The following is a 26,601-nucleotide window of genomic DNA, read 5'->3' as shown; positions in this document are numbered from 1 at the left end:
GGGGTTGCAAGACGAGTACATGCTTGCATTTTATTTCACGAAACCATGACAGTGGATGGTATGATAAACAACGACTTATGGGCCATGCCTGCGACGGTATGTAAATAATTATTTTGATTGACCCGATGGTCCGAAGGCAAGCGGACCATACCAGAAGTGTAGTTACCGTGTCAATAACTGACACGAGAATGGCGGACCATTCAAGAATGATGTTGGAGCGCCACGCTGTGGCGAAAAGGAAAATGGCAGCAGCTGCTGCAGAGCCGCCCATGCACTTTGGTTGACGTGTGGCTTCGCGACGTGTGAACGGATGTCCCTCGAAAGATTTAGACCAAGTGGTCCAACTTGTTCTAACCGCCCACCCCCAACACCCCCCAAATTGTGCTCTGTAAAGCCACAACTACATCGCCCAGTAACTACAGCCTGAGAAAATGTGGTGGTGCCCCGCGGCCATTCGAGTAGTTTGTCCGGCTGAATGTCACCGCTCCTCTGCAGGATGAGGAAGCAGAAGTGCCGGTCAGGATGTGACTCGATCCTTATCCCCCTGTCACGCACTGTCATAACATTCTTGATTTCTCTTGGCGCCGTCTACCTTCCTGATTTCAAGCGGCATTGCTTCGATTCCCTACATCTGCTGAATTTGACCTACTTCTCATCCGGATTTTCCCTCTTGAGCAATGGCAAAGAATTACACTTCATCCCTTTATCTCCACCCGCCCTCCGCCATCCTGTGCTTCATGTCCACTCCTCTTCGTTCCACGTGCGGGGCAGATGGCGCTGCACTTGCTTATCAGCTGCTGCTATTTGCAGCAATGCCCGAGGCTGTAACCGTGACAGCTTGTGTGTATGCTGACCGCTGCTCAATGGGCCAAAACAGTGAACACGTCATGTCTGGGCAGAAGGATGCTAACTGGATGGCAGACTGCACAGAACAGATGACTGAGTGGCTTGCTCAAACAACCATGTTTGCCCCACTGACACATATCGGACGAGCGGAGGTTCGGCGCTTTCTGATAATACGAAGCTGCACGATGCTGGTGCTTCCCTGCTTGAATGCAACAATGCCTTTGTTGATTGTTTGAATGTAAAACTGCTCTTTAAAAAATGAGTACGTAATCCATAAACGTTGGGTCAAATTAACCCAAGTGGCATTTGGTCCCTAGAGCGTACACTTTTCCGGCTGATGCAATAATGAAACTAAAAATGATGTGTAGGTATATTGAAATGCACAGTAAATAGCACGAATGAGAAGCAGTCGCTCTCCTGATCTCTTCTTCCCGACAGGAAACTCAAGAGAGCCGAGCGCACGTGCTCGGCCCGTCCTTAACCACGCCCCGCCGGCGACGTCACCGCGTCCGAGTCTCCGCGGTGCTCTGCGGCGAGAGGACGGCGCCGCACTGCTCACTCAACGAGCGCGCGACGGGGCGAGGCGACGGTGCCCGTGTGGCCCTCATCCGTCACCGCGATGGGACCGAGCACCGCGTTCTTTGTGAGACAAGCCCTCATCCCCGACTCCCTTCAGCCGCTCCATCCGGGGACCCGGACTAGAAAACACCGCAGCTGAGCGGCTCTCCTCCTCCACTGAGGAGAAGGATGACGAGCGGAGACACCCAGAGATGAGAAGTGTTGATCTTGTCAGCTTGGGCAAGGACGTTTGCTTGAGCCTCATCTGAGTCCCGCACATCTACACCATGTCCGCCATGTACATTTCTGCAGTGGTGAGTGCATTCATTTGATTCTTTACCGTCTCGTTGCATATTCTCAGGATTCCTTCAACAGATTCTCATTTTAAAGGGCCAGTGCCTATTTTGTCTTCCCACATCCGTTTCCAGTCTATTCCAGACCGAGCTTCAGGGGCAGTGTTCCTACATGTTCACAATTTTCAATCACAATGACCATTTATCCGACGCCCCCCGCCCCCCCTTGCCCCCCACATTATTAACATCTCATCAGTATCCAGTTATTCCACTGTGGGCGAAGCCATACAAAGGCTGTAACAGTGCTGTGCTTGTTTGCCACATTGCACTTGTGTTGACCAAATTACTGGAAATATCAGTCGAGTCTTTCTCAACTCATCGCTTATCACCACAAAGACATGGTCTGAATACTTTTTGGAGAGCCAAAAGTCTCTTAAGAACCCAAACTTTTTTTTTTTGCACCACTGTTGGTTGCACCCCACTGAAATGAATTGAATTGACTTTAATCGTTCCAGTCCCCCCACAAAAAAAAAAAACGTGAATGTTGTTGTTTTTTAATGAGGAAAAATAGCATTCAATATATTGTACTTGATCAAAACAGGCAATTGCCATAAAATAGAATGTAAAGCATGAAACAGGTTGTGCATCATGAATTAATGCTGTAATTCAATTCAGTGCGCTGATCCTTCTGTTATGCCTGCCTTGGAGACTGGTAGGCAGTACTGTGTCAGTCAGTCAGTGAGTGAGTGAGTGAGTGGGTCGGTCGCTCGGTCAGTCAGTAAAGTAAGTTCGTAAGTATGTAAGTGTTCTATTTTTACGCACTGATACCAAGCGCTTCACAACCACAAGCAAAAATTGGATAAATACCATTATTAGTAAAGCAAATAACAGCTACATTTATCTTTACGCTCTACTACAAAATTGCAGTTCACAACCAATATTTATCAACATAGAAATTTTAAATAAACCATATCGTACCCACCAGAGATGCTAATGCAGAGGCCAGCACCCGAGATTGTGAAGGTGTTGGGAAAAGATTAATATGTGCATGGCAACACATCGAAGCTGGAATCTGATTGGACAAAAACAACAAAACAACAAACAACTGGACACGCGGTCTGAAATGAAGACCAACCGTTGGAAATAAATTCTTAGCATTTCTTGTAAATTGTAAACGTCAGTCGGTTTTCTTTATCCGACTGTGTCTTCCCACAAGTTCGAAAGCAGTCAGCTTAGCGATGCGCGGCAAAGAGGATGTGTTCAAACCACAAGCTTGCGTCAAGTCACTGGCACGACGGATGAGCGCTTAGCAGCTGCAGTGTGACACATCCACACACACAAAAAAAAAAATCAATTAGCTTTTGTCAGCGATAAATTCACAGTGAGCCAATCCAAACAGTTCCCTTCCTTGTCTGAGCTGAAATGTGCCGCGACCACGGTGCGAGGATGGCATGCGGCGCCACAAAACAACAGGTGCTTCTTAGGGTGAACATTAGGGGGGAGGGGTTTAGTCAGCTCGGAGGAAGGCAAGGGGCCCACGTGCATGCCCCTATCCCGAACATGTGTGCGCGTTAAGCCCTTCTTTAATTAGATAGCGATTGCCGCCGAATGTTGTTCTGCCACCCGCACGCAAACATGTATGCGCGCGCCTCTTCATATCAACCGAAAGCAAATTGTTTTCACTCAGCACCCACCCTGAGCAACCACTTGAAAACATTTAAGACTCCAAATGCTGAGCTTCATGAACGCCTCTCAGGGACTACTGGATCAGGGAGGAAGCTGTTGTTTGTCGTTCGGATTTGGCCGAGGAGAAGCGTTTTGGATGGCGGTTGGATGGATGGATGGGTGGACTAATATGTGGCTTTCTGGGTGGGCCGAGCTGGCGCGTGTGCCTTCTGGCCGGCGACCACGTCGGACTAGCCTGAGAGGGAGCGTGCCCTGAGTGGATTAATGCGCTGTGCTCCATTCCTGTAAAACAACCGCTGTGTCAGCTGCGTCTGCGGTGTGGGTGAAAGAGATTTCCTGTTGGATACCCGCACAATCTTCTGTTCTCCGGCCTCATAGGAACATTAAAGGCAAGCTAGGACGTGCTGTTTCGATAATAATCTGACAGGACCAAAAAAAAAAAAAAAACAGTGGGACGATATCTGTTTTTTTTTTCTTCATTCGGGCCCCCCTGGTGTTTCTGGTGTACCTTTCTTGAGAGGGCAATGTTTTCCATTTCAAACAAAATGTTTTCAACAAATGTATTTTATTTCTCACCCCCTAAGTTTGAATCTTGCCGTGTCTTCTTCAGGTCCTGTGGACATTGGCGGTGGAAATCTCAGCGCGGGTTTTGAACACAACTCACCCGGCTGACCTGCCCTTCCTCTCCCCCCGCCATTATCAATACAAAGACCCCGAGTCTGGCTCCCGGTTGGTCTGCGACAAGTGCCCGGCCGGCACCTACGTGTCTGCGCACTGTTCCTTAACCGCTGTTAGGGAGTGCAGCCCCTGCCCCGAAGGTACTTTCACGCGAGGCGAAAACGGCGTGGCGCAATGCCATCGCTGTCGAGCTCCGTGTCCCGCGGGCCTGATGGAGAAAGTCCCCTGCACTAGCTCCCAGGACCGCGTGTGCACCTGCCCTCCAAACAGCTTCCTGTTAGCGGAAGGTAGCACCAAGTGTCAGCCCCATTCTCTGTGCCCTCCCGGGACGAGGGTGAAAAAGCGGGGTAGCGAAACAGAAGATGTTATTTGTAAGGCGTGCACCAAAGGAACTTTCTCCGACGCGGAGTCGAATGCGCTCAAGTGCCGAGCCCACGCGGACTGCCGAGCTCAGGGGTTGACGCTGCTCATCGTGGGGACGAGAAAGACCGATAATCTGTGTGGAGCGCTGCCGACAGCCCCCTCACCTGCATCCAACTCCGCGACCGCTGCACGAAGACAGGACCCGGCGACATCGGAATCTTCCTCGTCGCCATTAGGTCGTGAAGGTGAGAGCTTGTTGAGTGTCAACGGCGTTTACGAAACCCCATTCAACCAAGACCCTTCTCGAAAGAAAGCACATTCTCTCTCTATGGACAGAATTTTTTGGTGCAGAAGAGCCCTTGAGGGGGTCCGGTTTGGTGGCCTTGGTGTTGCATCTCTGCTTTTTGCAGATGATGTGATGCTGTCGGTTTCGTCAAGCCGCGATCTCCAAGTCTCACTGGAGCAGTTGGCAGCCGAGTGTCAAGCGGTTGGGATAAAAATTAGCACCTGCAAATCTGGACTTCCCCGCTAAAGCTGTTGCCCCTGCGACCCGGCCCCGGAAAAAGCGGTAGAGAATGGATGGGGGGGGGGGGCTTGGCAACAAAGTGGTGGCTTCAACTTGCTCCAGGAATGCAACTATTTACGGTCATGAGGGGGTCAACTTGCCGTTCTTCCTCGCTGCTCCTCACCTCGGTGATGTGTCGGATCAGGAAACACGAGTAATTCGCTGGCCCTTTTTGTTTTTGCTGCCTTTCACCCTCCTCCTCATCTCTTCTGTTGAAGTCGGCGGGTCATTTCTGAGAATCAACCTGACGTACTGTACTTGCTCTCACTCCAGCGCTCACGCGCCTTTAATCTCGTCACTACTTTTTGTGTTCTTTGTCATGGGGTCGTGCCCCCTGACGCAGTCGGTGCCACAGTCTGGCCCACTAAATAATCGGGGCCAGGTCGAGCCAGAGCCAAGGGTGCACCACGCCTCTCGCCCAATGTGAGACGGGATCGGCTCCGGTTCACCCGCGACTCTTAATGAACGCTCGCGGCGCACAAAAATGGCTGCGTCGATTCAAGGAGCCTCCCGTTCCATTTTGCCGGTTCCATTAGCCAGGCTTGAGAATGTCAACTGCATTGCTGATTTCCTTTCTTTCTTGACTTGTGCCTTTTGTTCTCCCTCATCCCTCCCCCACTTGACTTTCATCCCCGCGTCTCCACCTTAGGCATCAACGGCCGTTCGGCTGCTATTCAACTGAGGGAAACTCAAGACGGGAAACTCGGGGCTGAAATTCGCACTCGTGCGCCGAGCGCCGATCCGGCCATCCGTGACCGCTCTCGGGCTTCGCCGCCCGCAGTCACCAAACAGCTGCCGCGTCGCGAGCAATCGTGGGATGAAGCGAATTCTTACCCTCTGCGTGTCCCTAATAAGCGGACAATAGAGGGACTCGAGGGGTCAGAGGTCGGCGTTGGGATGGGAATCGGGAAGATTCCCGTGCAGCCGAACCGAGACCGAGTTTACAATCCTAACCGACCCATTCGACGAGGATCCCCGCGGCCCAGCGCTCCCGATCGCTTCGATATCAACGAACACCTCCCCTGGATGATCGTCCTGCTGCTCCTGCTTGCGCTGGTGGTGATTGTGATGTGCAGTGTGAAACGGAGTTCCCGCGTACTGAAGAAAGGCCCCGCGCAGGACCCGAGCAGTATCGTGGAAAGGGCAATTCAGAAGAAACCGCCGCTGCCCCCCGCGCACGTCAAAGAGAAGTGGATCTATTACTCCAACGGACAAGGTGAGGCCGCCGCTGCAATTACTCGTTACGCAATCGTCTTTCATGACCCCGCCCGAAGGATGCATACCATTATCGGCGTTTCCCCTCAGCTTCCTTCCCCCCCCCCCCGTTAACGTTCTGTAAAACAATTTTGGGTTGTATATTCGGAAGTAGTTCCAGCCGTTTTATGTATCATCGCAGGAAGTGTGCGGGCGCCAAATGAAACGACAAGATGAGCCCCCCCTTTCGGTGTTGGAGACTCGCTGATGCGAACCGAGCTTATTTTTCCACACCGAACACCCGATAGTCTGGAAGCGAACAATATTGCTGTTGTGCTGTCGAGAGGTCTCGGTAACGCTTGGAGTTACATAGAAGCACTCAGTCGGGGTGAGCTGATCAATGCTGCTCGAGGCTGATGTGGCGGAGGCCAACGGCGACACGAGAAGGGCCCCTTCCAGAAGAACACGTCGCCGCTTTCATCAGAGGCGGGCGTACACGACTCCAATTTCACCAAACCATAGCTCTCCTTTCTAAAGTGTCCCGCTTTCACCCCGAACCCGCTTTCTGTATTTATCTTCTCCGCTTTCTTCTCAGCACGACGTCCATATCGTGCTTTGCATTTGCCGCGGTGCCCGATGACTCGGACTCGGCTTCTCTTTTTCTCCGTCTCGATCGCGTCATTATCTGTTGACACGACGGCAAGACTCAACAGGCGGAGAGCTCCGTTTCACACGGAGAGAAGGAAAGAGACACCGAACTTGAAAACGGAGGTTGTGTGCGCGGCGCACTCGACGAGAAAGAGCCACCCTGCCTGGCTCTGCTCAGTGACTGACTGGAAAAATCTGGTTTCAGCTGCATTGAGTTTGGCTGTTTTTGTACACGCGCAGGTCAGACCGTTCCCTCGACGGAGAGACAAAGCGATGCGCAGCCTTGATAAGAGGAAGATAAAAAGACAAACGTTAAGACTTGCGAGTGTATTCAGGAAGCCGGTGGGGAGGAAGCGAGCATATGCGTCGTCGTCGATCCTCTCCGGTCAACATTGTCCAGGTCGGGCGGCGGACTCGCGGGGGGGGGGGGGGGGGGTCACCTCCTCATTTGGTGTTTTGTGGCTCCACAGAACAGAAAGAGTTGAGGGAAACTCAACCGTTTGACACTTTGAAGTCATCCCCAGGAGTCGAAAGCACTCTGCCAACATTTTCGGCCCTCCCGTCATGCCCTCCTGGAAAGATTCTTCCAGGAGGGCCTTCCTGGAACTCTTCTGACACACCTCGTACGTGAAGTCAAAGCGATTCATTTCAGTGATAAACTCACCGAGAACTGTTGAAGCATTGTTCAACATGCCTCGCAATTAAGACCCAAATGCTTTCTTTCAAGGGTGATTTTCCGCGGTGGTCCGTTGCTCGCATGGGTGTTTTTCTGATGGCGTGACTAATCTGGTGCCCATGTGTATGTATTTAACGTATGCACTTGAAGAACAACACGACGCGCATTTTACGCTGCTGTGTACCTTGTGGAACAATCGAGAAAAGCGCGTCGTAATCCTTTCAAGGTGCACGCTTGGCTCCCCTTGAAGGTTGTAATGCCCATTTTACTAGAGTCGTTAAAACAGTGAGACAATAAACCGAGAATGAAAAGAAAAGGTGCGAGATCTCCCATGTACTCAGTTTGTCATTTTGTTGAGAGACAACCGGAATCGTGAGTCACGAGGTCGAGTATTGTCAGAATCTGCTCTCGTATGTTGTCCCCATTTCAAGTTCAAGTTAACGTGTCGCATCCCCGACGATGCAAGGACAGCGGAACCGATTGTCAAATGGTTCGCCGCCTTTGCCGCTGTACGTCAGCGCCGCGTCCGTCTTGCATCAAGCTGTTAAGCAATTCATGCCTGTGATGTCATCGATGCGCGTTGGAAAAACGAGGGCCATTAAAAAAAGAAAAAAAAAACATTGCGATACTGGGAAAGAACCTCACAAGTAGCAGTTTGCGCTCCGTGGGAAGTCATTTAATTTGCAACATATATTTCCGAAGCAAGTTGGGAGAATGTTGTGGAAAAACATGAAGGAAAACAAGATGAGACCTGCCCAGCGTCGTCCCTTGTTAAATATCCGCTCCGTTAATCATGCCAAGTTGCACATTCTGACCCCGGTGGGGAGCCGCGCGTTCGAATCGACTGTGTGCCGCGATACCAGGGTGGGCTTAGGGAGCCCGTTCTCAGATCAGCCTGCGTTTGATCGTCGAGGGAAGGCTCCTGACGTGCGCGGCTCTCTGCCGGACATCATGTAGCACGTCGTTAATGAGACAATAAAATGTCATTCGCGTTTCTCGGCTCTCGTGCTCGAGTCGGGCTCGTGCGGGATATTCTTCACACCTTGAACAGAAAGCTGATGAACGGGATAACGCAAACAAGAAATAATTGCTTTCGTTGGCCGACTTTAGCGTGTTTCAAAAAAGCGGCCGCCTTTTCATCCTTCCACTTTTTCTGTCTGCGGCCCTCGACCGAAAAAGTCTGGACGCCCTCGTGCTCAAGGATTTCAAAAGTGAGGGGCCGTGCGCTTTTAATGGGCTTCCCTAGGAAAGCAAATCATGTCACCAGCGGTTTGCGGCACAAAGGAGATGACTCACTGTCCCCACACAATGAGTTTGTCGGCTCGGCGTCGGACTCGAGCGTCGCTCGTCATCGCGACAAATGCGAAGAAAATGGCCGTCTCAATATGTGCTGTTAGCCTTCTGCAAATTGATGGAGGGTGTACTTCCTCACGCAAAGACGTCAGCACATCTGCCGGCCGGCGCGCTGAATCATCACGAGACTTTTCTAGGCCATCCAAGTGTGTCCAGCGAACAGGGACAGTGCGGCATTCGGAGCCAGGGGATTTCTCCGCTGTCACTGTCGGTTATCGCCAACCGGGCGGCAGCCATTTGACCCACAAGGCCGGCGCACGCGAGGTCCTGCGGCTCCGCGTGCCGCTCGAGTTTATTCATTTTCAGCCCCCCGCGATGATAGGATGTTTGCGTGTTTCGGTGCGTGTGTCTGGCCGGATCCAAAACAAGGTCAAAAAGTTTGGCTGATGAGCATTTGAGGGTAAAACGAGTGGAACAGCAGCGATGTTGAAGCCCATGTTATAAGCGACACGCAACATGTCGCTGCGGGGACGCATGTGCGCTCGCCTCACATGTCTCATTGTCTTGGCCTCTGCGACGTTGATGGATTCAGACTCCGTTTTTAGTGAGTGTTTGTGTCCGCGTGTGCGTGTGACATATATCCCCCGGCGACGGTTTATCCATTTAATCTCTCACAATCATCCTGGATTTGCGCATTTCGCGTGTTTGCCACTGCGGACATCAATTAGGGATCAACCTGAAGCTTATCAAAGTGGATGAACAATTTCATGTGTGTGTGTGCACTTTGAAGTCAAACGCACCGGACAGTAAAACAAAGAATTTCGCCGTCCGGCGCATTTCGGTTATTGAAAGATCGAAACGCGTATTGATGAACTATTAAGTTTGAATATGTCAAAGCGAGGTGTGGCGTTACGACGGCTACTATGGATGAACGTATTTTCCGGACTATAAGTCGCACTTTATTTCATCGATTCATGGCAAAACGATCTTGAAGCGGATCTACGTCACGTCTTTGCGTGTGTCCAGACAGACGGCAAATCGACGTGTTTCCCTTTGTCTTAGGAGTGGACATTCTAAAAGCGGTTGCGGCTCAGGTGGGCCCCCAGTGGGTTGACCTTTATCAGTCGCTGGCCAACGCCACCGAGCGGGAAGTGGCGGCCTTCTGCAGCGGCTACTCGTCGGATCGCGAGCGGGCGTACGCCGCGCTGCAGCACTGGACCATTCGGGACCGGGACGCCAATCTGGCCAAGCTGATCAACGCCTTGCACCGTCAGCGCCGCATTGACGTGGTGGAGAAGATCAGACTGGTCATGGAGGACGACCCGCAGGTAGGAGAAAAAGGCCGCAAAATTCCTGCCCCCCCGGAGCTTTTATAAAACGTGCCGCTCTCTCTGTTGTGTTGCTGCACCTGCTTTCCCAAAATGCTCTACTTTGCTCTGCTTCTGTGTTGACCGCTAATTGCGTCGTGCGGGTTTTTTACAGTTAGAAACACAGCAGACGCTCTGGTGTGACGGAGATCGCTTATTCTGTCAAAGCTGCGCCGCGCCACTGGGACGCAGTCATCACTGAATGGAAGAGAACCGAAGGAAATCCGAGCAGTGCTTACAATTTCAGTCTGGGGAAGAACAAGAGCTTCTCTCATGAGCTCATCTCCAAACCAGTCCTTACTGGTTGGAACAGATTGTTCATTACGGCTCCAGAGAGACGGAGGGGAGGGGAGGGGAGTGGGGGGGTGGGGGGCTTTGCACAGATACGAGCACCAGAGGACAATAAGAAGGTGCATCATGAAAGAAACACGGCGGTCACAACTTGAGTCAAAAGATGTGCTTTCATAACTAAAAAGAAAAACTCATCTTTGACACTGTATGTACCTTTTAATGAACATTCTTACTTGACAACTGCTTTCCTCTTAGGCAGTTAGCGAAAGTAAAGCCTCTCCTTCTTCGAGAGCACTTTGATTCATGCCTTTGTCACATCCTGGTTGCATGACCGTCATCATGCACTTGACTTTGGAGTCAGACAATCCTCCATTCAGCGTCTCCAGTTGGTCCAAAATGCTGCTATCCGTTTCTTGACCGGTACTCGTAAGAGGGAGGGGATGGAGCCTTTTCCGAAGGCCGCTCCCTCTCTTTGCAAAGGACGTTGGGCAAGCCCCCTTCAAACTCCTTTTGATTCTTTGGCTTTTGACTCCACAAACAATGCGCCTTTCCCCAGTTTGACATCAACCAGCTGATGACGTCGGTGAATGTAAGCCAAAGCCTCAGTCCCATTCACAAGCCTCCGGAGTCTCCCAGCAGCAGCGGCGGCAGCGCCGCGGGCTCCGAGCAGTCGCCGGTGGACCGGACCAAGAGCTTCTTCCACGATGAGTCGGAACCGCTGCTCCGTTGCGACTCCACCTCCAGCAAAGACTCGGCTCTTAGTAGGAACGGCTCGTTCATCACGAAAGGTGAATGGGCAGCAGCTCTCTTCTTCAACCTCACCCACCGAGCGGGGGATATTTCTTCAATTTTACAGTTCTTCCATCCAATGTTGTTCATTTGTTCTGCATTTAACTTTTTAAATCGTGGATGGATTCATTTATTGTCAATTTTCAATGGAAAAAAAATCAGTAAAGTAAAATATTACATCCATACATAATGCGGTTTAACGACATGTCTGGTTAATTAGAAGTGAGAGCTCGAAAGGGCTCCAGTTTCCCTGGCTGTGACCCTCAATGAGGACAAGCCTGATAGAAAATAAATGGATGATGATCGCCCTCTTGTGGTCGCCATTAGTTTTGTACTTTGCCAACTGCTCGGTGGTCAACACGCCGGTTTTGCTCGCCCCGCATTTTCTCAGTGTTGTGATTCAGAACTGGAAAAAAATAAGAAACAAGAGAATAGAAACTGACTCAATTATTTTAGTGAGAGTATTTAAATTGTGAATTCACGGTCAAACTCCAAATTGTCTGTGAACGTGTATTCATGGCTTCTCTGTTTATTCGCGGTGCAAGGAGCATCCAGTGAGAAGTCACTGTTTCCATTTTGTTCCCCTTTTCCGTCATCCCCGCAGAGAAGAAAGACACGGTGCTGCGGCAAGTCCGCCTCGACCCGTGTGACCTGCAACCCATCTTTGACGACATGCTGCACATCCTGAACCCCGAGGAGCTGCGCGTCATCGAGGAGATCCCCGCCGCCGAGGACAAGTTGGACCGGCTTTTTGAGATCGCCGGAGTCAAAAGTCAGGAGGCCAGCCAGACGCTGTTGGACTCGGTCTACGGCCACCTCCCCGACCTTTTGTAGGAAAAGAAGACGCGCGGGAGGAGACGAGAAGGTCTTCGCATTTCACTCAAGAAAATCCGGTACCGTTCAAATTGAGCACAATTGTGACCCGTCGTTAACTTTATGCACGTGGTTGTAAATGAGTCCGTTATCTCGGCTCAGTCATTTTCACCTTTCCTCTTCCTCCTATTCTCTATTGTGTCTTCTCTGTCATTCCTTCATCCACCCTGACACGGGAGGGGGAAGCAAAGTCCGTACTTGGTGTCTCCCAACCAAATGCATTCGATAAGGTCTGAGTTTTATAACGAAACGAAACTTGTTGAACGAGCCGTTGCTCCATGAAAAGCATCCATCTCCAAGTTTTGTTTCAAATTCATGCTTTGGTGATTGATTCCATATTGGTTTGTCATTTGGAGGTCCATGTTTTTCATTGTAACGGGGCAATGTGTTGGATTTTATCGCATCATGAAATGTGCACCCCTTTGTGGATCGGACCGGATTCCCTGGCTTCTGGTCTGACAACAAAATCCCATAAACTGGAAAAAAAATTGCTTTAACTTTAAACAAGTCAGTAAACCGGTATTGTTCTTGTTCTTTTTTTTTTTAAAAAAGACTCTTCAATAATGAAACAAATAGTACACCCATTTATCGACATATTATCCAAGATGTGGCTTTAGCCCTCAGCATATGTGCCTGAACTTGCGCCGATCTCCATCTCCATTGTTTTTTTTTTTTTTACAGCCATTGTGTGTTTTCCCCCCTGCTCGGCATGACACAATTACGTGCTGGAATACAAGATATGCATACGCCACATTCTACTTGAAATATGTCTACGTATGACTTTTGATTCCAAAGAAAGACAGAACGGACTCTGGTTTTCTTTCCATGTACTCTAAAATGAACTGAAAAGTAAACGGAAAAAAACGCGACAGCAGCAGCGACGTTGGTCCTCGGCATGACTCCCCCCGGTAGCAAAGATTTCAAGATCTGTTGCTGTGAACTTGACCGAGGGACAAAGAGGACCGTGAGGATGCCTTGACTCAGACTTCGTGGTGCGTGGGTCACCCCCCACGCTGATGTGTGAAAAGATGAAGGTGACGGGGCGGTGAGTGGATGATTTCACTATTCCCAAGTGGAGCCACTGCTTAAAATCGAACAATAAAAGCTCAATATTTCTCACAACGTTGGGAGTGGTGGTTACTCATGTCGCAGTCCTGAAGGAAAAGGTGATTTTTCTCCACTTTGCGCGTGGTGTAACGAGGCCAGAAGAGTTTGAAGACCCGAATTCATCTATAAACGGGGGTGCCCACCCGAAGATCGACTTTTCAAGCGACCACGATGGCGAATTGCAGATGAAACAAACGTTGAATGAGAAGAACCGCATCTGAAAGGTGACCTGCTTTTTTTAATTTGATTTCTTTGAAATATTTTTTTTGGGTGAAAGTGAAACCGATAGGAAGCTCAGGGTGCAGTGTGCATGACCACAAAAATGTATTAATAACACACACACACAAACACAAATCTTTTTTTTTTCCAATTTCCGTCTCGAGGTCTCGCCGTCAACATTTGACGCACAATCTTCAAGCTTGTTCTGTCCTTGTCTCGCATGATGCCAACTTCTTTTTGTTCCCGTCTCAAAGGCCCCCGGTGAACAGAAGGCTCTGGTTACGCTCGTGAACAAGCCAACAATAAGGTCACGCACACCGTTGCCGCTGTGTCGCCACAAAGGTGCCTCTGATCCCCACCTCCAGACAAAAGACGTTTGTAAATCCGCAGAACAGAAAAGTATTGAGAGAAGGGAGCGGCCTTTCGTAACCCGTGACGTGGCGGCCATGTTGGAAAAATAAAATACAGTAAGTACACTTTAGTCATATTGTCGACGCTGTCGTCTGTGTTAAGCTTGCATAAGGGGTAGTGGCGCAGATCCCGCTGAGATGTATTTTTTGTCCTTGAATTTTTTTCACTTTATTTAATAATCAATTGGGATTTCCGGTGCTTGCAAGCTCTCCAAGGACACAGCCTCACTCGTGCCGGAAGATAAACACTTTGGTCATCCCAATGGGGATATTAAGCCTTATTACCGGTCGTCTAATTTCATCCATCCATCCATTTTCGAATCCGCGTATTCTCACGGGCGTGCCGCAACCTATGAAAGTGGTAAACAAGAAGCAAAAATTGATGTTTTCATATCTGCTCGCCGTCATTGTTGAGCTGAAGCCCCTCCCGGTTGGCTTTGGCCAATGGCACACCCTGGACCTGTTCCCCGCAAGGCAAATGCTGCATAGACAGACATTTTTCTGGATTTTGTATGAGTATCATATTCATCAATTGACTCAAAATACAGAATTTATTTTGGTATTCAGAGTCATCTGTGCTCCTCCCAGTCGCATCGACATTTTCCGAGCCACATCAAATGGCAACAGACATATCTCCATCGCAAATTCCAAACCAGACCCGCCAAGCCTGTCTGGGCAGTCTCGGAATCAAACAAATGAAATCGGCCAATCCATAAAAGGGCTTCTCTGATAAGTCGCACCATAAAGGAGCAACGATGTGATATTCTTCATTGTTCAGCAGTGATCCTGTTGTGCAAGAAGACCCGGTCCCGTATCGCCGTGATACTCATTATAATACCACTATTATATGTTTACACATCAAACATTTGCCCTCTGGGAATTTTAGTGTGAAATCAGCACAGCAGACTGATGTCTAGTCTCTCTCAATGTTCAGTAACGTCGACGCGAGTAAACCTTCCTGATCCCTCGCTTCCTCAGCATCACTATTTTGCCGCAGGTTATTCATTCCCGAGAGGTAATTAGAACCGTTGTTTGGGTGTCGTCGTTTGGATTTCATTTCATCTTTTCCCTGTCGCGAGTATCAGTGCAGAATTACGCAAACGTGTCTGTCATCAGAAAATACACACAAGGAAACAAAAGAGTGAAAAATACTGTGTTGAAATTGTGTGCGCGTGCGTGCGTGTGTGTGTGTGTGTCTAACCAAATTTCAGGAGGTATTTGAAGCGGCGTGTTTCCCATAGTTCAGTATACGGGTTGGGCAGGCTTTGACAAGGTGGAAGCTTGTGTCATGAAATGATCTCGCCGCGCACACACAAGCGCCAATCTCAGCAGGAGACGGAAGAAATGTGAACCAAGGTAAGAAAACACATTACCGCTACCTCTTATGTCTATGTGGGTTTTTTTTTTTTTGTTTGTTTCCGAGGATTATTATTTTTTTTTTCCAGTAATTCGTTGAATGGATGAAACGAATGACCAATTTTCTCACGCAACCTGGGATATTATTGATACATAGCTTGGCTGAGTTAAAAGAAAGAAACCAAAAAAAGGATTAATTGACTCGACAGATCTCCATCCGGCCATCCATTAACCTTTGACATCCGCATTCTATAGATTAGCGCTCTTCACGTCATCACCTACGCACCCATTTTATTTCGCGGAGCTGGTGATAGCTTGGTGACCTTGCCGGGGTCACCGGTTGGCCTGCAGGGAGGGCAGCGGCAGCAATGTTCACGTCGCCAGCTGGCCCCCAACTCAGACGCTAGAAGCGCTTTGCCCAGCGACCAAAGTTTCTGCTGTTCCGATCTTGGCCGTTGCCCGCGTTTTGATCTTGCTGGTAACACCCATAAGACTGGCATGGAAACACAAAAGCATACCCGTCTTTATTGTATTTTTTGGCAGCATGTAGGGACAAGGCAGCATGGTAAAATGTCCACGCAGTGTGTCAAGCTAAATACTTGGCACGCACATTAATTGTTTTTGTTTTTACTGTGTATTTGAACAAGCATTTGTGTGAGTACGTGCTTCTCAGCATTCCCACGAGGAATTTTCCTTGATGAACTGATATGGCCAAGTTGTATAAGCGAGCCCTATTCGACGTACTGTTCTTTGTTCACTTGAAAACCTGACAATTGCGTTGGCCAAATGGCAAGTTACCACGCCACACTAATCCCTCCGACGTGTCGTATTCCAAAGTTTCGGAAGAAGGAAAAAAAGGGAGCCAAAGCGTACTCTGCTTTGTAATCCAATGCTGAATCACGACATGCCGCCTACATGAGATCGACTCCGGACTGGCGGGCGCACGCCATGAGAGGTTGTTGATCGTGATGGCACCACACTCAATTTCAAATTTGAGGTGAATCGCGGAAGGTGTTTGGGCCCCCGTCAAATTTGGGCATTCGCCTCCAAAATGGCCGCCTTCCTTTTGAGCACTTGTGTTTTTAATTTTTTTTTTTTTTTTAGCAGCCATAAGAAGTCAAAAGTATCCAAAGTATTCCACTTCAATGGGTATTCGAGTACTCAACTTTCACTTGTTTTGTTTCGTTTATGCTTTGTTAGCGCTCATTAGTGCGGATTGAACATTAATTCGAGGAGATAATTCATATCATGTTCCTCGAAAGTTCAAAATGTCTGAACAATGAATCACTATAATTAGTAGTTGCGAGTTTTACAAAGCGCTCATATGCCTTGCCAGGTGTTTCATTGCTCTTCTTTTTTTTTTTTTTTTTACAATCCAGAGACTAATTTTCAGATTTCAAACACTTGTACCGGTTAATTGCACTGCTCAAGTGCAAGCGATATTTTGTTTCACTTTTGTCTTCAGCCGCCTTGTTTAATTGGATGATTGCCGTCGGCATGCCAAATTTCACACCATGAGCTCAGATAACACTGATTGTGTTGGTGACAAAAAAAAAAAAAAAAAAAGTGAACAAAGCTGGCTGAAGGATGAAAAGAAAAAAACAAAGGAATTTATTGAATTCTTGTTGGTTTGGTTGTTTTTTCTCTTTTAGGAATGGCAATAAGTAAGAATGGCTTGATCGTTGTTCTCCTCATCGTCACACTCTGCATTTTGGAAACCGGAAACATCTTCAAGTTGTCAAGCCCGGTAGGCTCTTCGTGTCAAGGCCTTTTCGCATGTCCTACCACGCTATTGTATTTATTGTTGGTCGTGATGCTGGTACATGAAGAGCCAAAAATGTCTTTTAGGTGATACTTGGTGTTAAGGGTTTCTCCACTGACATGGACAATCCAATTAAAATGTCTTGTTTTTTTTCTCTCCACTTTTGAAGGAACAGGTCCGCTTTGGAGAACAACACATCATTAGGGAGAAAAGGCAAGGTGAGTGAGAATAATTCTACTGAATATTTATGGGATATACTCTATAGTGGTTCAACCAATCCATTCCCGGACAAAACTTCCCTGACTGCGTGTGATTTGTGGAAAGCACTAGTTGAGATCGTGTGTGTTTTCCTCCCCCCCACAGAGCCGCTCGGCCTGTATCAGTATGAAGTGTCCGTTGAGCTAAATGTGACAAGTGTTGAGACAGTGGATTACCTTCGTCGCCTGCTGCACAATAGCAGCTCTTCCCTGCCTCTGGGTCCCAGTGCAAATTTGACACACATTAACATCACCCAAGGTAGGCTCTTCGATGGCACCGTGCCATGTTTATCAATGTTTTTGTATCTTGGAAACAAAAAGCAGGGTCACGCCGTTTGTCTGCTGGCCGTGTCTACCAGACAAAAAAAAATCAAAAAAAAACTTTCTTTACAAACAGGCTCATGCAATCTCCTATGGGGGAAAATAAGGGCAGGTCCGGAGGAGGTAAGGTGCTGTGCGGCCATTTCAAGATTTGAAACCCAACCATAGGAAAGAACTCTAAAATGAGCCAGTGAAGGGATGCCAGAGTAGGAGTTCTCTGCTCCCTCTTACGAGTACCAGTCAAGAAGCGAGCAGCAGCATTTTGGAGCAACCGGAGACGCTTCATGGAGGATTCCTTTGCATGACGGTGCAAACCAAGCGAGATGTGACGAAGGCGTCAATGACTGTTTGAAAATGCTCTTGAGAAAGGAGAGCTTTGTCTCTAGCCAGCTGCCTGAGATGAACGACGCCGGATTTGACACCGCCACCAATTTCTCGGTCCAATTTTAAAATTGCTGTCCAGTTGAAGACCCAAGTGCGCCGAACAAGTGGCCACTGGGACCAAACGCCTCACTCTAGTCTTCTTTTCATTGGAATTCGATGCCACCCTTGGCACGAACAATGAATCTGCGGCCCTCCTTGAAATCTGTTCACTTTGTTCTTAGGAATGCCCAAGACAAATGTGTCAGATCAACAGATTAATGCTGTTCTTTTGTTGTCTGAATTCAAGTTTTTCTGGTCATTTCAATTGTACAAGGCGGCTGTTATGGCGGCTTGGGGGCCCCTGCTGGAAGGGATTTCACTTCAACAAGGAAGTGTGGACATTTGATATTCTTTCCACTTCGACACAGAAGGGTTGTCAATGATTGAGCTGTATTAGAGGAACGGCAGAGTTCCCAAGCGCTTCCGCAGATCCACATATCAAATACAGGACAGTATGTGGCATGTGCAAATAACCCTTTGTCGTCAATCGGTTCATCATCATCTCATCCTTTTATTTTCAGTTTGCTATCTCAATGGGAGCAACTTCCAGTGCCGATGCGAGGAAGACTTTTTTTGGCCAAGTGACACCTGCGTGACATACCAAGCCTGTGATGAGATTGTTAATGATGCCTGCACGTGTATCAACGATATCCCCCCCGAAGGGCACTACTGCGAACCAAAGACAGGTGAAACCTCATTCTATCTGGCTTGTTGGATAGAAATTCTGTTTTTCGAGGAATGTCGGCTTCACGTTGACTTATTTCATAAGAGGCAGTTGTTGGATATATGAACACTACACATTCAGAGACACATCTATCCGGAGTTGCACCAAACATCACTTTTTCTCTAAATTCTGGATTTCTTTTGCAGACCCACCGTTTGCCACAACAGTCAGCAGCACGGCGGCAACTCTTGAACCAACAACACCAACAAGTAAGAGCTCATCTCAATTCTACCCATTGTGACATTGGACATTGTAGAGTTGTTTTTATTTTTTCCTACAGACACACTGGACACGACGACTGGAGTGCCAACGACACCAATAGGTAAGAGTTTCTGAATTCTGTGATGAAAACAGACTATTTGTTCAAATGCGTCGCTACATAATGGATCTCTTTTGCAGACGCACCGTTTACCACAACAGTCACCACCACGGCGGCAACTCTTGAACCAACAACACCAACAAGTAAGAGCTCATCTCAATTCCACCCATTGTGAAATTGGACATTATAGAGTTCAACTCGTTCATTTTTATTGATTTTATTTTTTTTTTACAGACGCAGAATTGAGCTCTCCCACCACATTAGACACGACAACTGTAGTGCCAACGACAGCAACAGGTAAGAGTTTCTGAATTCTGTGACCAGAAGAGACTATTTGTTCAAATGCGTCTCTAAATGATGCATCTCTTTTGCAGACACATTGTTTCCCACAACAGTCACCAACACTGCGGCAACTCTTGAACCAACAATACCAACAAGTAAGAGCTCATCTCAATTCTTCCCATTGTGAAATTGGACATGTTAAAGTTCAACTTGTTCCCTTTTTTTTTTTTGTTACAGACACAGCACCAAGTTATACAAGCACCTTCAAAACCGCAACAAGTGGAGTACCCACAACGGTGACGAGTAAGCGCATGACCTCCCACGCACGACACATTGCACCGCCTTCAGAAGGAGTCTCAAAAGAAAATTTGATCTGTCGTTCAATTGGAATTCAAATGCTTATTATTCTGACATCTCTTACAGGCACAACGCCGGTTTCGACAACGGTTTCGAGCACTCCCACTGCGGTCTCGACGACGTCAGCAGCAAGTGTGTCAAAAATCTCATTGTTAAAACCAGATCATGTTTGTTTCTATCATTGTACAGACAAGATTGGTTGACACCACATATGAGGATGAATCGGTCTTGTATTGTGCTCTGTTCCCATTCAATCTATCCCCGGCAGCACCTCCATTTGTTTTTGAATACGTCCTCACCATTGAGCTGAGCACCACGAACGAAAGCGTGATAAATCGACTGAGGAGCATTCTGAGAAACGTGACTTATCCCATCGCCGTAGACGTCGGCGGCTACCCCACAATCTCTGAAATCAACATGACTACAGGTAAATTTTTCAAAAAATGTCAATTGCATCATTTGAAAAGAAATGATTGGGACAGAGGACATGAAGGCTTTTGGTGTTCTTATTTCTAGTTTGCAGTCCAAGCAGTGACGGTGTTCAGTGCAGATGCGAGGATCGGTATCGTTGGTCATGTGACCAGTGTTTCCTGCATGGATCATGTGACAACATCACAGACGACGCGTGTGGATGCATCGAGGGGATTCCTCTGGGTGGACTCTATTGCCAATCTATCGATCAAAACAGTAAGCAAGAAAGAATTGTTTCATCGATGCCAAAATGTATTTTGGTTATGAGGACGTATCAACGACACTTCTCTTTTTGTTTCTTTGAAGTCACTTCTGTCTGTCCCACCACAAGCGTCTTTCCGACAACATCATGTAAGTGAGATTTGTTTTTTCAAACCAGATCAATGTTCACCAAAACTTTCTGTACACACACACACAAAAAAAAAAAAATCCTCCGGCATGAGACAGGGCTATGTTTGGGGGTTTTGATTTAGATTTTATTGACTTACTGCTTATACATAACCCCCCCAAACAGGTTTCTTCGCTCAAATTATGATAATAATGTTTCATATTTTTTGCAGATACAACATTGGAGTCGACAACTGTAACACCATCAACTCCTGGAACGGATGCTACCACAACTCAAGCGCCGACGACTGTTACAAATACGACAACTCAAGCGCCGACAACTGTAACAAATACCACAACTACTCAACTGCCGACAACTGTAACAAATACGACAACAAATACGACAACTCATGCGCCGACAACTGTCACAAATACGACAAATACTCAACTGCCGACAACTGTCACAAATACGACAACTACTCAACTGCCGACAACTGTAACAAATACGACAACAAATACGACAACTCAAGCGCCGACAACTGTAACAAATACGACAACTCATGCGCCGACAACTGTCACAAATACGACAACTACTCAAGCGCCGACAACTGTAACAAATACGACAACTCAAGCGCCGACAACGTCTGCAACAAAGTCCACGACAACTCAAGCGCCAACCGCTGTCACAAATACGACATCATCTCAAGCACCAACAAGTAAGAATCCACTTTTCATGACGTTGTGAAGCGGTGTTAATCACAGACAAAGGAATGTTATGGAAAGAGGGACAGTCAAATGTCATCGTCGTTGCTTGGCGACACTTGGCGACACTTGGGGCGAACGGTGCTGCCATGGTTGCCGGAAAGATTGTGTGAATGCGTCATGACCAAAGAGCTTGGTTTCTCTTTTTATATTGACTTGTTTTTGCGACAGATGAAGCTGTGCTCATCTTGATGTCCACTCACCGACTTTTTTTGTGCTTTCCGTTTTCTCTCTCAAAAGTATTCCAATTAGAGATGTCCATCCGATTCGACAAAGAGTACACTCCGGAACTCAGCGATAAAACCAGCTCTGTTTACAAGGATTTTGAGTCTCAGATCAGGCCTGTGGTAGGTCCCGGGTGAATCCCTTTTTTTTTTTTTTTAAAACATATATTTCGACTTGTTCAACCTATTGGTGACTTTGACTTCCAGTTATTCGACCAATACAGAAGGCTAACAGGATTCGTCAGCGCTTCAGTGACGGCTTTCAGGTAAACATGGCGCAAATGGTCAGAACTTGGTTGAAAGTCCCCGTTGGTTTGCTTCAGTTTTTTCTTCCAGGCCGGGAAGCGTGATTACAGACTTTAGCGTTGAAACATCGCGAGTCGACGCTCAGGAACTTGCCGCGGCGAATCAGGGATTCTCTGTCGCAGTGCAGCCGATTGCTAGCGTCATCGGTTCTGTTACCGCACTTTACAATAGTAAGTTTCACCGTCCTGTGGGGAACTTGACCCGACCGCTAACCGCTCCTTTGACCTTTTCCTCAGGTCCGACTGAAATCACATTTCCGCCCGTGACTTATACTGGAAGGTCAATGACCTTGACGTGTGGCCCCGCTCCTGAGAGCATTCAGTTAGGACCTGTCCCTCAAGCTCGATGGAAATTAAATGGAAAGAAAATCAAATCGGGTGGACGCATCCGAGTCACTTCATCCGCTCGCGCGTCCGAGCTTACGGTTACGAACGTGATTCTGGCAGATGCTGGTAAAGTCGACACTCGCACTTTTATGCAAAGACGGAAATACAGTCATGCCCGATTCTTCTGCACCTTGTTTGTCTTTTTGCCAGGGCTTTATGAATGTCATCTAATAGGCGACGCCATGACTTTTGTGCAAGTGGGACACGCGACGAAAATCAGACAAGCGCCGAACGTGCGAGTGCCGAGCAAAGTCAATGTGAAGTGTTCAGACGGGGGGACGCAGCCACTTCGATGTTGCGTGCAGTCCAACTATATCGTCAGGTGGTTTCTGGACGCCGGCGTTTTAAACTCCGGTAAGCCCGCCATGAAAAGTTCACCGCCCCGCCCTGCCGTTTTTTCCGAGCAATGTTTTAACATTTTCGCAGAGGAAAAGACCGATGAGGAAAGCTACTGCATTTTGCACCGATACAGTCTGAGTGGCTGCAGAGATTCGCCAACCCGAGAATTACGTTTTACATGCAGAGTAGACGATCCACAAGGCTTTGAAGAGACAACAACAATGATCCTTTTTAATGAGAGTAAGCGCACCCTTTTAAACGTGCCTTTTCCTTTTTTTGATTGATTAGTCCCATGATTACATCGACATTTTTTTTTCCTTGCAAAAGATGTTGCATGTAATGATCCGCTGTACGGGAGCGGACGACCAAATGACGTCTCGACCGCGGCGTGTGATCCGGGTCAAGAGGGGAGCAGGACTGCCATATGCAGGGAGACGGGAGAATGGATCCTTTTGGAAGACACTTGCATTGTGACCGCAATCAAGGACTTGGTCGTCGTTTCTGAGGTAAGTGATCACATTTCACATATTTCCCCTTTTTGGCTCGGTGAAAATGATCGATCGGCGATGCCCGTTTAGGATACTCACAGTTAGGAAAAGCCTTCCTGACGTGCAAGCCTTTTACGCGCGGTAACGGGTCGATCGCGGGAGGCCCGTCGCTTGAAAGGTCGATCTTCAGTCAAAAAAGCGGGCAGGGTTTCGTTTTTCAGCACTCCGGCGAATGACTTGTTGATTGATCAATGCAGAAATGTACTTCATTCCAAAAATGTTTCTGACCTTACATTCCTAGGATTTGCTCGAAGAGGAAGCTCCGCAATTAGCTGCGAATCTTAGCGAAGTGGTCCAGGGGCAAAAACAAGAAATTGCAAATTCATCCGCGACCGTCTCAGCGATCGTTGGCATCCTGAGCGTCATTGCCAACGTTTCGACCCAAGTGAACGAAACCGTCATGGAGGTACGATGGCCGTTCGCTAGCAGTGCCGATGCAGCGCGACCGCCGAATCCCACCAGGAAAGACGTCTTTCTTTGCAGAACGTGCTGGCGACGGTCGATGTCCTCATCGGTGACGACGCCAGAGAATCTTGGCAAGTTCTGAGAGAAAACGTCACTCGCAATGACAGCTCCATATTGCTTAGCTCGATGGAGACTCTGGCCGATGAGCTCGTCGGGGAGTTCACCATCAGAACCGGGTTCATTCAGCTCAACAGGACCAGGTTCAACGACTCCTTTGCGGCGGATTTCAACTCAAGCGTCGGCATTGATATTCCAAACATCGACAGTAACAATGTCAATATCACCGTCATCGTTTTCTCCACCCTGGACAATGTGCTGCCGCCTCGCAACGCCAGCTATGACAGCACGTCCGCAAACACCAACGACACGTCCGCTTCATTTAATGACAGTCTGAACGCGGCGGTGGCGCTTGTCAAAGTCAAAACGGACATTCGGAATGTTACTCTGAGTTTCAAGAAGCAGAACGACTCGCTGACTCAGAATCCGCAGTGCGTCTTTTGGAACTTCAGCCTTTTGGACGGGTTGGGCGCTTGGGACGACCAGGGTTGCGTGTTCGTTTCCGACACAAACGACATGGTGACCTGCAGCTGCAACCACCTCACCTCCTTCTCGATTCTGATGGCAACGGGTATCCCCGAGTCGATACGAGTGGCTTTAGATCTCATCACGTATATCGGAGTCGGCATATCGATGGCGAGCCTGGTCATTTGTCTCCTCATCGAAGCGTACGTGTGGAAAGCCTTGACGAGGAACAGCACGGCGTTCATGCGCCACGTGTGCATCGTCAACACCGCCCTGTCTCTGCTGATCGCCGACATCTGTTTCATCATCGCAGCCTCTTACGCCAAGAACCCCCTCGAAAACCCGGGAGATGACCATCGGGTCCCACTGGCGCCGTGTACCGCCGCGACTTTTTTCATGCACTTGTTCTACCTGGCCCTCTTCTTCTGGATGCTGGCGTCGGGGCTTCTTCTGTTCTACCGAACCGTCATGGTTTTCTCGCAGATGTCCAAGGCGGCCATGATGGCCATTGGCTTTGTTTTTGGCTACGTGTGCCCCCTCATCATCGCGGTCGTCACTGTCGCCGCCACGGCCCCGGGCAAAGGATACATCAGGGAAAACGACGCATGCTGGCTGAACTGGAGCAAGACCAAAGCCCTGCTGGCCTTGGTGATACCGGCCTTGGTTGTCGTTTTTATCAACATTTTCATTGTCATCGTGGTCATGTTCAAAATGCTAAGAAGAGGCGTCGGGGAGGCGGCTCCTCCTGACGAAAAGCACACGCTGGTTGTCATTGCCAGATGCGTGATCATTTTGACTCCTTTGTTTGGACTCACGTGGGCTTTGGGAGTGGGGACCATGGTTTCGTCCACCAATGAGGGGATCCACATTGCGTTTGCCTTCTTCAATTCACTGCAGGTAAATTTGCTTTGCGCCATCACCAAATGGTAGGGGTGTCAAACTCGCACATGGCATGACATCACACATGACAAATGGACATTTTCGCAAGGATCATGCAAGTTGACGCTCATTGATTTTCTTTCGGAGGCCCACAAAAAGGCCACGGGCCTGGAGTTTGACACCGGTGCCATATGGTTTTTCGACACTTAGTATGGTGTAACTTTGGTCTTGTTTTTAATTTCTCTCTCTTTTTCTTTTTTTTTAGGGTTTCTTTATTTTAGTTTTTGGGACACTGCTGGATTCAAAGGTAATTTCTTGTGAAAAAAAGTTGATAGGAATTGAATGTGGGCGGCACAGTGGGGGACTGGTTAGCACGTCGGCCTCACAGCGCAGAGTGGCGGGGTTCGATTCTGGCTCGGGCCTTTCTGTCTGGAGTTTGTATGTTCGCCGCGTGCCTGCGTGGGTTTTCTCTGGGTATTTGGTTTCCTCCCACATTCCCAAACAATGCATGCCAGGCTAATGGAAGACTCTAAATTGTCCCTCGGTGTGAATGATTGTTTTTCAATGTGTGCCCTGCGATCGGCTGGCGAGCAGTCCGGGGTGTACCCGGGTGCCCAAAGCCAGCTAGGATGGGCTCCGGCACACCCGTGACCCTCCTGAGAATAAACGGATGGATGGATAGACTCATTTCATTCAGCACACTCATCTGTTGCTGCAAAGCCACTCTGCTTCCTCCTGAGGCCAAAACGCGCGATTAGTGACTAGTCAACATTATTACTACATTGTTTCCAAAGCACAGCCATCAAGTGAAGTTATTGATTTGCAATTTGATTCAAATGATAGATCCGAGCCGTTCTCTCCAAAAAACTACCTGTATCAAGCTCAGGCTCCGGCTCCAATCAAACTGCAGTAAGTGATTTGTCAATCATTTATGCATGACATAAAATGTATCCTTACAAACTTGTCATGTTGTCTCTTTTGGCTAGTTTGATGTGTGATCATGTTCTTGACTTTATCTCTGTCAGAGTACAAGTGCTGGAGTTTCTTCTTCAAGTGGTCTCAAATGGTTGCGAAAACTACGTGGGAAAAGATGTGAGTTATTGATCCCCTCCATCCCGCCAGACTCGCATATTCAAATTGATTTTCTAATCAAGACTTTGTTGTCTGTCCTCCAGATGTCTACCATGTGTGGGAGGCTACAAATTCAAGCAGCGCCAGTGGCTCTGAGCCATCCTCCAATATCTGAATCAGATGAATAATCACTCATAAAATGGGCTTTACTTCAGATTTAAGAAATCTGTCGCTCTGTACGATTTAGTACAATGTTATATTTTAACTGCACCGAGTCATCAACAATCGTCGTTTCAAAACACTGCAGTGGCATAAATACCCAGCATGCATTCTTGGACTGATTTGTGCCAGCACTGTGTGGAATGCACGATTTTGAAGTTACGTGCAGTTACGGGTATGTTAAGTCACCTTAAGCTTGACCACTAATGACAATGCATTTGGTGATGCTGATGCTCACCTGCACACTCTAAACATCCTTCTCTGTTGTAAAAAATAAAAATTATTATAAAGGTCATGTGAAAGAGAATACCAGGAAATCTGGCTTTGCTGCGAAAATGCATCTGAATGAGGCATTTTGCCTCATCCAATATGGCAGCGCCGATGACGTACCTACGGACACTCAACGTGTTATCTATTGGAAAAAC

The 26,601-nt window shown here is 48.1% G+C and overlaps 2 protein-coding genes across 12 annotated transcripts in view; both read left to right on the top strand.

Annotated features, from left to right (window-relative positions):
• Positions 1-12,659, top strand: part of tnfrsf21 (tumor necrosis factor receptor superfamily, member 21) — an 18,773-nt gene extending 6,114 nt beyond the window's left edge. For 2 of the 3 annotated variants that reach the window (XM_019896230.1, XM_019896228.1), the window contains exons 3-8: positions 1,285-1,718; positions 3,994-4,669; positions 5,639-6,205; positions 9,863-10,128; positions 11,015-11,246; positions 11,852-12,659. In XM_019896230.1, coding sequence (XP_019751789.1) covers positions 1,692-1,718; positions 3,994-4,669; positions 5,639-6,205; positions 9,863-10,128; positions 11,015-11,246; positions 11,852-12,081 — 1,998 coding nt within the window. In that variant the 5' untranslated portion in view covers positions 1,285-1,691 and the 3' untranslated portion in view covers positions 12,082-12,659. Of the gene's footprint in view, positions 1-771; positions 944-1,284; positions 1,719-3,993; positions 4,670-5,638; positions 6,206-9,862; positions 10,129-11,014; positions 11,247-11,851 lie in introns of all 3 variants that reach the window. The other variant, XM_019896229.1, reaches the window with a different exon arrangement.
• A 2,423-nt stretch (positions 12,660-15,082) lies between these two features.
• Positions 15,083-26,456, top strand: LOC109531749 (adhesion G protein-coupled receptor F5-like). 9 transcript variants are annotated; one of them, XM_019896219.1, is made up of 31 exons: positions 15,083-15,212; positions 16,865-16,959; positions 17,144-17,192; positions 17,338-17,490; positions 18,497-18,661; positions 18,846-18,908; positions 18,980-19,021; positions 19,099-19,161; positions 19,253-19,315; positions 19,393-19,455; positions 19,538-19,603; positions 19,724-19,789; positions 19,926-20,084; positions 20,174-20,344; positions 20,435-20,479; positions 20,689-20,896; positions 20,966-20,998; positions 21,065-21,171; positions 21,458-21,564; positions 21,649-21,707; positions 21,778-21,917; positions 21,984-22,199; positions 22,284-22,487; positions 22,560-22,712; positions 22,800-22,978; positions 23,262-23,426; positions 23,504-24,904; positions 25,152-25,193; positions 25,730-25,795; positions 25,912-25,978; positions 26,062-26,456. In XM_019896219.1, exons 2-31 carry the CDS (start codon positions 16,867-16,869, stop codon positions 26,130-26,132), a joined length of 4,479 nt encoding a protein of 1,492 aa, XP_019751778.1. In that variant the 5' UTR covers positions 15,083-15,212; positions 16,865-16,866; the 3' UTR covers positions 26,133-26,456. The 9 variants fall into 9 exon arrangements, with proteins under 9 accessions (XP_019751778.1, XP_019751774.1, XP_019751775.1 ...); XM_019896215.1 differs by having other exon boundaries at positions 20,689-21,171; XM_019896216.1 differs by lacking the exon at positions 19,393-19,455 and having other exon boundaries at positions 20,689-21,171.
• Positions 26,457-26,601: the final 145 nt, after the last annotated feature.

The sequence above is a fragment of the Hippocampus comes genome, unplaced genomic scaffold (genome assembly GCF_001891065.2).
Source record: "Hippocampus comes isolate QL1 unplaced genomic scaffold, H_comes_QL1_v1.1 scaffold170, whole genome shotgun sequence".
Classification (NCBI taxonomy): domain Eukaryota; kingdom Metazoa; phylum Chordata; class Actinopteri; order Syngnathiformes; family Syngnathidae; genus Hippocampus; species Hippocampus comes.
Note: the sequence above shows the minus strand (reverse complement) of the source record. Positions and strands in the feature narration are given on the sequence as shown.

Bases quoted from the DNA above. Each gene is read 5' to 3' on its own strand.
- LOC109531749 (XM_019896215.1), top strand. From the start codon at position 16,867: ATGGCAATAAGTAAGAATGGCTTGATCGTTGTTCTCCTCATCGTCACA. The intron at 16,960-17,143 runs GTAGGCTCTTCG...CCACTTTTGAAG, and splicing joins TCTTCAAGTTGTCAAGCCCG to GAACAGGTCCGCTTTGGAGA. The intron at 22,488-22,559 runs GTAAGCCCGCCA...ACATTTTCGCAG, and splicing joins CGCCGGCGTTTTAAACTCCG to AGGAAAAGACCGATGAGGAA.